Here is a 14275-nt window from a genome sequence, read left to right as displayed (position 1 = left end):
CATCTCCCGCTTCATTATCATAAAAACAAATTGAAAGGAGACATTCACAAGCATTCTATCATCGGTCCAAGAGATCATGAAGTTGGAGGGCTAGTTACACAACATTTACACTGACTTCCAAACATTTGAGAGGAACCATATTTGCCACACACATACCAGAGAAATACAGAATAAAACCCCAGCTGTTTTGTGCTGCTGCAGTGAAAATTGCATCAGGAGATTATGAGAGTGCTCAGGCCCTTCATATGATCAGACAATTCAAAGCCTGATGGAGACCACTAAGCTGACATCTTTGAGCCTCTAATACATCTATGATGTTGACAGGCAGTTTGGACAGCTAACCCTGAATTATGTGAAAGGCATACAGTATATCTAACTGGATTTTGCAAATCCAATTGATAGAGCATGGTCTTAAACATTATTCTTGATTCTTACAACACAGCTTTGATTCTTGCTGCAGAGCTTTTCGGTACACAAAGAAAGGGTAAAACACCTCAGTAAAATCAGACTGCATGTTTTATCCATAGTTGATAGTACTGATTAGGGTTCGATAACAATATGAAACGCACTGTTTTTTGTCTCTTCTTTTCCCTGTGTGAATTAATGTTCTCGAATTTAGACATCAAAGCGGATATAGAATTAAGAGGCTCAGGATTTTACCTGTGCAGTCAGGATTATGGCACTCTCTGCTTTCTGCCCAGTGACCGCGACACTCAGATCCCCCATGGGCGGCCGCTGAGCACTGCCTGGTCCTCTGCTGAGTGCCATTGGCACAGGTCACCGAGCAATCGCTCCAAGAGCTCCACTCCTGCCACTGTCCGTCCACTGAGGCACCAACCACAACCCAACAAGCATGTCCCATGTGAAGGGGGGAAAGACGGCAGACAGAAATGGGAGGAGATATTCAGATCACTATTCTCTCTCAGGGTGAAAGCCAGTAAAACAGACATTAAGTGGAAAAGCAAAAAAATTACATGGCTACTAAATTTTTGAGGATTGTCCTGCTTTTTTCCCACAGCTTCAAATTCAGCCAAAGGCAAAAGCAGAATAAGTATTCTGTGGTATTTTTTGGTCTCTGTGTTAAGATTTAGATTATTCAAATATCAAAAGGCACAAACGGCAGAAACAGTTTTGTTAGCTGCCTTCCATTTTCCCTGTCGGGCGAGAGGAAAAGCATCTGGGATTGAGTGGTTTTCACTGAGTCTCTTACCAGAGCAAAGCTAACGTTTACTGTGTGGAAAAAACTCATCATCACTAATCTGTTTACCATTCACAGGCAATTGCGGGTAAGTGATTTTGACGTCAGTATTACAGTACTGACTCTGCAGGGTTTCCTAAACTGCATCATAGTGTGAGCAGTAAGCACTATATCTATAAAAGCCTGCGTTCATCCAGTTTTTTACTCACCTTTGCAATATTGTGTTGAATAATTGTAATGAGCATATTTCCAACTTTGTTGACATTTTAAATACTAAATGATTAATTGTGAAAATAATTGGCAGATTAATCAATGATAAAAAATAATTATTAGTTGCAGCCATAGCTGTGTGTAAGGAAACTGCTGCCATTGTCAAGGACTGATCTTTGTAAATGACTTCATGATTTTACCTTTTATATCCTTCTCATCATCATGCTTTCAGGGATAATTGTTAATGTATTTAGAGAGCAGACAGGTGATACCTGGACATAGGGCTATGTTGCAAAGCTTAGTCTGGGTCTCAGGTCCATCACAGGCCCTGCCTCCGTGCTGGGGAGGGGCACACATCCTAGTCCTAGTGCGGTGACCTCGGCCACACGTGAATGAGCACAGGCTCCACGGTGACCACTCCTCCCATACACCATGTACTGCGGGCACAGAAAGGGCGTCAGGCCTAATCAATGTCTATGTCCCCTGCTATAGCATAAACAAACCCATAACAGACTGCAGTGAGCCATAAATGAAATGAAATCAATCAGAAACAATTAGCAACAAAACAAATGTAAATGAAACACTGAGCACACAGACACTGTGGGACTTCGTCTCAAGCTTCAGTCACCTCTGCACATCTGTTTATCATGTACACAATGATAAGACATACAAAGCTACCCACTAACAATGCTGCATACGGTAGTAAAAGGTATAAAATCTGAACAGAGTAACAATAAGACTGGTGGAGTTCAAGACGTGGGTGAGGAGCAGCAGGTCTGCACAGTGTTAGTTCGGTGAGTCTTCTTGGTTGACTGGGAAACCAATAGCAGTGAACCTTCAGGTTAATGTGGGCTGACAATGGTTCTGCAAATCTGCCGTTACACCAACATACTAATCATGCTTACACACAAAGCAGACAGCCCGTAACCTGGTTCCAGACCTCTGAGTAAACACCCACGTTTTTAGGTTTTGTCGAGCGATAAAACGGCCATTCAGACTAAATATCAGGCTAGACAGCCCAAATCCAAAAGGCGATGTATTCACTAGCATGTTTCATAGCATAAATGTGCCTGAGCAATTAATAAAATGCTAATTCTAAATCTCATGGTGCATGTTGTTATTTTGGACACAAAATTTAAACACTAAATTATTAAAATACAACAACTAAGGGATGTCCCTTTTTCAAGGTCTTGATCATTTGATGAACACAAATTTCACCATCTTTATTCCAAGGAATTATTGAAGTAAGTTTTGAGTTTCTGATCATTTCCTGTATTTCCTTTTATATTTCTACTAGCACATCATTTTCCACCACATGTATCACTCAAAGATAATGCTATTGATCATTTTGAAATTTTAACACTCAAATTACAACTGAACTATATGCAAAAATAAATCATATTGTGATTATTTCGACAGATATTGTGATTGCGATTTGTGTCACAATTTTAGTGGAACTATTTTTTGTTAATAATTTGTTAATCTCTGTAGCATGACACATTTTACCTTTTTGTGATACTGCAGTTTCGATCATATGTCGGATCATTTTGCAGCCCTACCTAAAATGGTTATTTTCCATTTAATTTCAAACAATAGTTGGCAAAAGCATCACTCCTCTTAAATCTTGCATCCTGGTTTGTGTGTAAGCCTAACAGGGTTCGGGCTGACAGATGGTGAGTCTTCTCAGAACTGCAGAGAATGTTTGCTATTGGCTCAAAGTTTTACTTTGCAGAGGGAGATATGTAAATCTGAGAGGCTGACAGAAGTAAGACACCTCTTGTCTTGGCACTCACAGCGTTCCTGAATGTACACAGTGATATGACAGGGTGAACACACTCTTTTAAAAAAATGTAAAAATTTAACCTCTGATATTAGTTTCTGAAGCAACTGCTGGCATCTTAATCCCAGCGATAAAGTGGCAGAATTGAAGCTGATGGAAACTGTGTCAAACTCAAATCACGCTGGAGCTATTCTTTAGCACCAGAAGTATATGTGTCTACTATAGATGTATTGTATGCCAAGGACAAAACACATTATAGCTGCAAAATCCCTTTCTCATCAACTGCAATGGCACACAAGGAACTGCGATGGGAATAACAGGCCGATGTGTGTGTGGGCTGCAGCCATGCCTTTACATTTTCAGCTGGACTCAGACTGAGGCACAAAATAAAAGGCGGACTTAATGGAGATGGGCGGGTAATACAACATGTGTGGTGGCCTTTTATCATCTGTTGATTGCAAATGGGATTTAAGAACTTGGAAGTCTTACTACTTTGTCCACGGGGAATTGGGGGTTCGTCTTCAGAGGGGTCACTATCCACTGTTTGTGCAGCGGCTTACAGTTCCAGCAATAAACAGATAGATCTCAGGATCAGTTGTAGAGTAGTTGGACCTTGGGATCAAGCCGATGGTCTGCCATGAGGCGAGCTACAGTACCGTCTGTCCCAGACCCTGCCTCCAGGCGCTGCTTTGATGCTCTTAGCTAAGTGTCCCGTGGTGGCCAAAGCACTTACTTTGAAAATTTCGAGTTCAAAGCAGGCAGTCACCACAGTTAGCAATGATGGAATAGGATTCCACTTCTTTGTGTGTTTTTTCTCTGAACTGCAGCCCTGATTTAGAGGGACAGCCATGAGTGACTGTATTGTGCTCTTAGAGGTGCAGTTGTTGGACCAGCACGAGATGGTGGACAAAGGGAATGCATTTGCCAAGAATGTTTTCATTAATTTGTGGTAAACTGGGATTTGTTCATCTTCTCATAACATTCCAGTAAGGTTTTACCTGTGTAACTTGTCAGCCTGCCTCTTGTGCGGTATGTTTACACCACACTGTATTTATTATTTTGCTGCAAAGTTCCAATCTCTTTATTGCCACAGAGCTGTTTGAGTTAGTTTTGACTGAAACACAATCAACTCCGCACTTACAATCATTAAGCGGTAGCACAAGGATGCTATGCACAATATTGATCTTGGCACTTGTATTTGCACAATGCAAATAGGGCCTTGAAAAGCTGTTAGATACTATCGGTCTGCCTCTCATGTACAGTTATCAGAAGTGGTTTCAGGGTCCTTCAAATCAATAGACAACAAAGACCCACTTGTCACTGTACATTTGCTGATCATATTTAATCCCATATAGTGACATTATAACTTTTCTCTTCTTTTCATTCTTGTTTTCAGTCAAACTGTAATGTTACATTAACGTTGCTCTTAATTGTACTAGCATCGTGTTTATGGTTAATAATAGAAGGCAGAACTTCTTCAGGTCTTTAATTTTGGATTTGTCTTTGGTTTGCTTGTTTAAACATTGTGTACTGACTGAACCATATGTTTTGTTTTCCATAGGGGCTAGTTCTGCTTGTGCTAGTAAGTTAACACTAGTTAGCTAAGCTGAAGCTTATGCTAAAGTTTCTCCTGTTTATTGTAAAAAAAAGCAGTGTGACTGCTGGTGATACTGTACTTTAACATATCACATCCTGCATACTACCATCCTAGCTTATTGGTGGCAGGTGTTTGGTACAGCTAAACTATAAACTTTCATTAGTTTGAGTCAATATAGTCGACATTTGTATATCAATTGACAATACTGATCTACCTTTCGAAATAAATAGATTGAGTGTTGTGTTAGGGAATTTAGCTTGCCTACAAATCAACAGATTATTCGGTCGGAGGTCACTGTCGTCACAACACATTAAAAACATAGAGACATACCTTTACACTTGAGTGATATAATAACTATAAGGAGCACTAGCGTAGTTAGTTCACTCTGCAAGGTGCCTGCGGCTGAATGAACTTGTGTACAGTACAACAGGCCGGACAGACGTATCTGCGCATGCGCGGCGAAGTGGTCCGTTGATTCGCTTTGCTAGCTCAACAAGCTAATATAAAATCAGCTATGAGCTAGCCGTGCTCACTGAAATGAAGACATATCTCACTGAAGTTCAAAGGTATGACTCTTTTCTGTGTTTTTGACCATTTCTGATGGCAGTGGGGTGGAGTGGCAAACAATTTATTAATCTATAGAGGTGGACAGACTGCTCTGTCACCTGTTGGTAGCAAGGTAATATAAGCTAGCACCTTCTCCTGGCAGCCAAGCATTTTCAAATTGACTGATGCCATAAGCCAAGTTGAAAATATCTTAACCACGCATTGTGAATATTGTGTTGAAATAAATAATGAATACTAACATAAATCAAATAAAATGAGGCTACCCGTTTTGTAGTAATGTTTTAAAGAGGACAGGGAGTGTTGTTGTGATAAACTGAGTGAGCATATTTACTCTGCAAACAAAATGCTGAAGAGCTTCATCTCACTGTATTCTGTGCTACAGTAAATAAATAAATAAATAAATAAACTAATACTGTTGGCTCTGTTAGAACTGGACATAAATCATCTTCTGTAGAAATATCAAATTTATATCCACCTGTAATGGACTGCCTTCTTCCTGCAGAATAACTGCACCAGACTTTCAAAAAAAGAAAAATAAATAGCTTTGAGTGCTGTTGGGTGGGTTGAAAAGGGGAACTACTCAGGTAAAAGTAATATTTTGTAAAGCAGTAATATTATTGTTTTCGACAGACGCATTGTGTTGGATGTGAGCTCGGATGGAGGCATGCTTGATGTCAGCCTGCGGCCCCTGAACCGTTGGTCATGGACGATGTTGGTGTTCTCGGTGATGGTGACTATGAGGTAAGGTTCCTTTCAGACTGAAAGTGATGTGTCTATAATTTAAGCATACTGTTTTTTCTAAGGTATCCTTCCACCTTGGCATACTACAGACAGTTTGAAGGAAGCGAATCGATCTGTCTGCCTTACAGAATATTAGATATAAACTCTGTTTCATGTGGCACCACGCCAGGTGGGATTTTCTTTTTGCACCAGTTTTCTTCTTTTAGGTTAGTGCTATATCAGCTGCTTTTTGAGGATGACTTGGGAAAAATACATTTTATATTCCCAGTGCAGGGTTTTTAATATAAGTGAAGAGAAAAAAAACATGATCTTTCAGATATTACAGGCAATGCAATTTCACAACACTGCAGGACTACTGTACGTTTGATAGTCTGACTAAAACTCCATGAAACAACATAATGAATTAAGTATGGTGACAGTTTTGAAAATTGGAAAAGACTCATACTAACTTTCCCTTTTATTTTCTCTAACAATCTGACACACTCTTGTGAGAAAAGTCAGAATTGTTGTACCAGGAATTTAAAGCCTAGTTACGTGGTGATGAGTGTTTCTGCATTATTATGTGAAAGAAAAGTCTGGATCCACAATTAGCCATGAGCAAACGCCGGATGTCTGCAGGTCTTGAGATAAATCAAGGACAATAATGAATTCACATGGACAGCTCTGTACAGCCTGTTTCTGAATGAATAATTATTCTTTATGGAAATGGATGCGTGTACCTGGAATTGGGCTGTGTAGCTTCTTATTTCTTGAGAATTAGGAGCTTAAATTCTTTCTGAGCTAAATATAAATGGCAGTAGAGGAGTCACACCAAGACTGGTATATGGGAAACTGCTCTTTTTAAATGACTCATTCTTTTTCTAGCTCTAAGTGTCCACGCACAGTAAGAGAATGGCCCTTTTGAAATCTGCCAACTTCCCACTTGCACATGCCAGACCTAAAATTGAATACAGTACATCATCAATCAGAATGTCAGAGGATGCAGCTAGCGCTATTTTTGATCAGCAATAATTATCAGTTAAGAGTTTTTGATGCACTACACTCATCAGCGCCATCAAATATCTTGACTAAACATGAGTTCAGAATCTCATTATTAAATCAACATATTTATCTGCATAAACAATCCCCAAAAAAAGACCAGGTGCCTGGTTTAGTACGGCATTGGCGCGCTGCAATCACTAGTCAAAAAAAACAAAACATCTGATGCTGATACCTGACTGCCAGTGACTCATCTGCCCTGCCATCATGGGTTGAGGAAGAAATGCCTAACAGTGTGTTTGAAGAAACTCCGCCAAGCTATTTTAAAATGCACGGCTGACCTTCAAGGAAATGAAGCTGACATCACATCAGTATCTACCGCTCCCCGAGCTCCATGCAGAACCACATGTCATTAAAACCATTTCAATGCTGATGAATTGCCTTTACGCTTATATGAAATGGAAAACACAAAAGTGATAATGAGAAAGAATACACATTCACAAAATAACATCAAAGAAAAAAAAGCATTAGATTAATTATTATAATAATACCTGCAATGATGATAGTAATACAGTCTTAAATATACACATTGAAAAGTTCGTTAAAACACAACAACACATTTCCTCCCATCAACAACAAATGAGAAAAAAACATTTATATTCAAGAATCTGCGGCTAACACTACCTGGACAAGGGGCAGTGTTATTGCAAACCCTTGATTCTCTTAAAGGGCCGCTGCAGTGTGTTCCGTATGGTGAGACACATGTTCTTGTTCGCACCTGCGACCCTTGACCGCATGTTACAGAGCATGAGCTCCACTGGGACCACTCCTCTGCACCTGATTCACCTGTGTGGGAGAAGGGTGACACTAGTTAAATGCAGCAATATGGTCCTGGGGCAGGGCTTACGGGGCAGGGTTGTGCAAGGCGGGCAAGGTTTAGTCAAATGTGGGGAGGGGCCAACATGAGTCACGTTTGGGTGAAGTGGGGTCTTTAAGACTTACAAGAACACTATTATACAGTCTATACAACCTTTATGTGACCTTTGATAAACACTAAATACTTACTTATAAAATTTGTATAAGACACAATAAAGAGCTTTGTGTTTAGAATCATAGTGAGTATCTGCAATAACAATGGTCTCTGTAGTGCATGTATAAATCAATCAGCCGTTTAACAACAAATTTAGATGTGCATTTATGCAAAGATCACAAAGAGGGCATAGCTGTGACTATAAAAATGGACAGTAGACATTGGGGTTACATCTAACTGTTTCATCTTTAAAAAATAATCCATGCATTTCAATGGAACCCAATAATGTGTTTAAACAAACGGAGAAAATCACCATAAACAAACAAAAACTCCATAAGAACATGGTGACATGCAAGAAAGACAACATCTGAGAAAATAAAATGGAATTTAATGGATGTTAGTTCAGAAAGAGTTTCTGAGATATGGACATCCCTTGCACTGCAGCAAACTATCTAGTTTCCTTGACAACCATGGAGCAAATTCTGTGTTTGAGACGATGGTTTTTCAAATAATTTTCAAATCCGTCTTAGCCTGTTAACTCCCAGGGGTGGAGGAAAATGAGAAAGTTAGCTAATGTATTCAGCAGATCACAGCTGTTTCCATGTGTTCAAATTTCAATTGTGAGTTCCCAGAAGGAAACGTAACAGGTAGCATTCAAGCCACAGAATCAGAATGGATTCTGTGTCAAGGCAGTTGCACCTATATAAAGGTTTGGCAAGCAGACTTTCAAGTAATTTGACTCTGCATGCAAACATTAAACAAGTTATTAAATATTTATATATAGTATTTTCTAATAGATTAGTAAGGATTAGGACCATGGTTGTTAAATTCATCTTAAGATCTCTTTTGAGTTAAATTAATGATAATAATAAGAAGAAACTTTCAATCTTCATGGTCCAAAAAATGGTCAAATATCAAGAAGCCATGAAATGCTAAATAAAGCTGTATATTATGATGAGGCAGTGGGGTGATTTCCAAAGCCATGGTAGCCTAAATGAAAAAAGAATAAATTATTTGGTGACAAGTGAATGAACAGTCAAATTCCTGCATCAGTAGTCACCAAATAATTGATGTTTGATTATGTTAAACCCTCAGGTGAAGTATTCATTTTCTTCAAGCCTTTATGCATTAGAGAAATAATTTAATACAAAGAGGAATAGTTTCAATTGCAGCTCTGAATACATTTATGTCATTGGAAGTCATCAAATCATGCTAGAATTTTAAGTACAATATGCTCTAAAGTAGTCTCAGAGTTTAGTATTAAGGACACACAGATTCAGCCAAATAGGGATCTAAACCCTGCCCTTAATTTTGCAGATCATAAAATAGACTGAAAGGTGGATCAATTTGTTAAATGAGGCAGTACAGGGAGAGTAAATTGTGTGAGAATGATAAACAGAAAAGCACAGCGATGCGACTTGACAGGGAAACAACAAACCTACAGCGTGTGTAAAATGAAGAGGTGTTAATGAGTATATGTTAGTATTTTTGTATGGTGTCGCAAATTAAAATGGTCATGAAAGGAGATCTTAAACAATGACAGCAATTTAAATGGAACAACACATGGAAAAAAATAAAACATTTCCCAAAAATCAAAATAAAGAATTTAAAAAAAAATCTCAACAGGAGCTAGATCTAAACCCACCCACTGAAACTGAAAGTTAAAGTGTTTTCAAGATAGAATAAAGCAAAAAGAACTGATAATGAAAGCAAAATTAAGGTTTTGCTCATTTCAGTACTATGTGATTTAATAAAAAATGCTAAGGTGGTAGGTTGTAAAAGTCATTATGAATGTAGGTAATTTAACTTTTTAATTTATTGGATGCTACACATGATTAAGCCACACATCTTCATTTTTATCTCTAAGGGCAACATCTATCAGTTTAACTTTTGCCAAGTGTGTGTTTCATATTTGGCTGAAGGGGTGGGTTTTTCATCGAATGACATTTAATTTATCATGCCTTGGAGGAAATGATTAACTACATCAGGGCCTTAGTTTTTAAACTGCTGTTTAATTAATGTTCTATGAATATACTGTATGAGTAATCCACTTGCCAACTCACTATGTGACAATAAAACAAACAGACCCACAAAACCCAATTATGTTTCATATTCAAAGTAAATACTCATAGAGAAATGGGAAATTTATCTTCCTAGCTCATATGTAGCAGTAGAGAATGGAAAAAATAATAATGCAAAACATTTCCACTTAAAAAGGTGCAGTACAAGAGAGAGCATGCATGATGAAATTAAGTTTAGTTAACAAAATAAAGTAAAGAAACATAACTATTGTATTACCAGTTTGTGCCATAAATTTAGCAGATTCAGCTTGCTCCTGCAGGGCCTTTGTGTCATGAACTGATCTTGGCCGCTGACTTTTTACTGTATGCTCTCCGATCATTCCATATTCTATGGGACAGATAAGAGGTTCATATGAAAGCTAGGCTTGAGAACAACAGCTTATTATTACATACTGTTTTTCAGGATGTTCGAAGCAACTGCAATACATGGCTAGAAACAAAGACCACACACGTTTGTATTTAATTTCTCCATTACTCTAGGGCATAGAACAATGCAACGAATTTATAAGGGTGAGTTGGAAGTATTAATTGAGCTTGAAAGCACAGCGTAGACACATAGCAAACATGCAAATAAACTCACATTGTTTAATTTTTTTGAATACTCTAACACGTCATCAGACCAGCTCCCTCCCTCCCACCCTCCTGCACACCCAGAAAAGAAAAACAAAACAAAATGAAAGTAAAAATGTGTAAGCCATCGGAAAGCCACAGAGGAGGGGGGTCATGGACATAACATGCTATTGATCCACAGTTTCCTCAAAAGTTTGTCATCTTTGTAGGATTTCTTTTTAGTTTACCCAGACCAAAATATTGTGAGCCTTTGTATAATTAGACAAATGTATTCTGAGCTGTATTCATTACAATGCATGCCCTCTTTGTTTCCCATAAAGGGACAAAGAGACAATGAGAACAATGTTCTGATGCCACACTGAGAAAAGCGATGCTTGCAATCTTGCATTTAGTTAAGAATTTTGCATCAGCTCTTTTAAGTAAGTCCGACACACTGTAATACATTTATTTTACTTAATAGCTCATGCAAATGTTTCTGAACACCTGTTTTCATTAAAAATTGCATTACTTTTGGCAGTGTGGTCCTAATGAGGTGATTATATCATTTGCAAATAGGCAATGCAGGTGATGCATCAACAACAAATTCACACATAGCTTATGTTAGTACATTAGACAATACAATGCATCAGCCGTTGATAGGGAGGATGTTTAAGTCATCTCTTCGAATGTAGTTTACTGTCTTCCCTACAGCTAACTGTCGGCTTAGAAAGACTGACCTCCCTCTCAGTGAGGCCTCGAGGAGGAAATCTGCCATCTCATCTGATTATGTTCCACTGAAAGATTTTACGACTAATTATACGGTAAATCTCTTGGCTAGAAAAAAAGTGTTGTCTGATCCACGCATCAGACTGTTGGCATTAAGCAAATCATATCAACAAACATGTTCCATGATTGGATTAAGAAAAATAAATTAATTAATCAAGACCAAAAAGAAAAAAAAAAACATCCCTTCCCAGTATAGCATCAGGAGAACTGTGTTCGTGTTTGCATAAAAAATTAGAATATTAAGGAGGGTATAATGAAAGGAGAGTAAAGCCGCCAGGTAGAAACAAACATCGCAGCCTTTTGATGCTGATTGGGATCTTCAGAACCATGACTGCACAAAGTAACAAGCTTCAGAAGCATGTTCAAAGGTCTTTGAGTCTGATTTGATCCTGTGTCCACAACAAAATTAAACAGAAAGCACAGTGTGAATTCTGTGCTGGACAAAGATTGTGCAGGTACACTGATGGTTGGACAAACAGCGGGCAGTTCATCCAGCATTCAGTCATGTGAGGCTAACTACTGTAGAAACTTTGACATGTTATCTCTTTATTGTGTTTTTGTGCTCTACCCTGTGGTGTCTCGGATCGTGAACCTATCTCCTATTTAGAAGATAAAAAGAGCTGTCTGATTTAGTCTGCCTGAATGTGTGCTGCTTTGCAGGGAACCATACAAAAAGCACTGCTTTTTAATGAATTCATGCAAATGAATACTAAACACTGTAAGCTATGAGACACCATACAGTAGCACTTTCATGCCACTGGGCTCACTGAGGCTGGATGGATATAGACAGCCCAGCCGCCAGAATAAAATGTTGGTAGTTAACGTTTCTGCAAACCACTAATATATTCAAATGTGTACGTATAACGCGTACCATATTGACATTCATATCCATTCACATTATATGTTTATGGCCTCACTTTCATCTTAGGAGGTGAAGACGATGGTGTTGGAGTTACTGCCAAGTCCACATAGCCTGCGAGAGCGGCACTTGTACGTGGCAGAAAATCTTGCTTTTCATTTTAGTGCCCATGTTTGCCCGCATCTCACGCAAGTGACTGCCGCATCATCATCTAGATATTTAGGGTCGTGCCTGATATTTCTGCGTGACATGCGTGGTTCTCGGCAAAAATTGATCTGAAAACGATCTGTGATTAATTATATTGACATCACACGAGCGCTTCACCACAGTTTCAATGTCTATAGCTGTAGAATGTCAATGACACGAAAAGAATATACACAACAGGTGAAAGGCAGTTATTTTACCGGTGTGCTCTCTCTCTGTGTCTCTCTCGCTCTCCATCGCTTTCATCGCAGAGTATAATCATGTCATCATCTTTATTGATCATTATCAAAGGCAAACTGTGTAGAAAAATAAAGCTGTCAGTAGCAGCCCTGCAGCAGTATCACTGTCAGTGTGGACACATACACATGTGTGAGCTGCAGCAGTTCAGCCACGCAGCTGTCATGTGCTGCTCATGCAGGCAGCGTGGACTAGGTGTTTTGTAACATCTGTAAGCATGACACCACTGGATATTTTTACGGAGATCTCGGGACAATTTCCAGCCTTGTTAGTGGCAACAAAAACCCAATGTTTTTGAAGTTCGGGCATCTACTGCCCTGTTTGTGACTAAAACCCTGTTGTATTTTCAACCAAAAAAATGTATCTTTTATGAACCCTAACCAAGTGTTTTTTGTGGCATGTCCGACATCTGTGGTTTGCAAAAACGTACATTGCTAATATTTATTCTGCCGATTGGGTTCAGACAGTTCATACAGAACAACTTGGCTTCTTCTTACACTTCTAGTTTTTCATTCAGTCTAAATAAGGAATGCAAGATATGGATTATTTTTAGCCGATACTGTTAACTGACAATTACTGTACCTGCTTCTCATGGCCAGTATTTTGACATTTTTCTAATTTTAAGAGAAGTTCTTAACCTGTAGTTTATGCACACCTGAGTGTAAGAAAGGCTAAGATGTAGTGAGCAAAGATTGATGATTAAAATTTCCACAGCACAAGTAAGATGTGGTGTGGTAAAACCCGACTCGACTTTTCCCCTCCTTTGTGAACCCTTGCGGAACACACATTTCAAATTGCATTTGTGTTGTCTTCCTCTGAAACTGTAAAAAACGTCAGCAACAATAACAACATGTTTGGCTCTCTGATCTACACTGCCTAGCTCTACCTAGGTGCAACGGTGTGACGTTATGAATCCGACAAGTTGCTACGCTTGTTAGTCTTCTTCTTCTTTGTCCCTGTGTTTACAGTATATGCAAACCAACTTAAAAGTGCATACCGCCACCTACTGTATCAGAGTGTGTAGATAAGTCAAAGAAAGCAAGCTGCTTTGTATTTATCAGCTATGATTCCATTCTTAGGCCAATAGCCAATAACATAAATTTCACATTATCGGCCCAATATTTGATGTTCAGAATGAAAAAAATAATATTATAGACATTATTATAGACACACTACTGTCCTGTATTCTATTACAACGCAACAATTTTAGCAAGTACAAAGAGCAGCAGAGCTTAAAATGTATTTATAGATATCAGTATATTATAGTAATATAAATAAAAAGAAACTGGTCACTTCCTGTACCAAAGAGGACATACTCTAAATGGAGCTGTAGACTTTTATATTCTATATATTGTACTTTTTAAATGTTAATTAACATGACTGGCTTCACAATTCATTGATCATAACTCCGTTGCACCTTTAAAAATTATTTGCCTCTGCACAACATTGATCAACTAA

The 14275-nt window shown here is 38.5% G+C and overlaps 1 protein-coding gene across 1 annotated transcript in view; it reads right to left on the bottom strand.

Moving 5' to 3' along the window:
- Positions 1-14275, bottom strand: part of adgrb3 (adhesion G protein-coupled receptor B3) — a 119978-nt gene that overhangs the window by 61861 nt on the left and 43842 nt on the right. The window contains exons 2-5 of the mRNA XM_073482013.1: positions 10400-10510; positions 7756-7917; positions 1681-1845; positions 661-825 (exon numbers count right to left, since the gene is read on the bottom strand). Coding sequence (XP_073338114.1) covers positions 661-825; positions 1681-1845; positions 7756-7917; positions 10400-10510 — 603 coding nt within the window. The remainder of the gene's footprint in view (positions 1-660; positions 826-1680; positions 1846-7755; positions 7918-10399; positions 10511-14275) is intronic.

This window comes from Pagrus major, chromosome 15 (genome assembly GCF_040436345.1).
Source record: "Pagrus major chromosome 15, Pma_NU_1.0".
NCBI lineage: Eukaryota > Metazoa > Chordata > Actinopteri > Spariformes > Sparidae > Pagrus > Pagrus major.
Note: the sequence above shows the minus strand (reverse complement) of the source record. Positions and strands in the feature narration are given on the sequence as shown.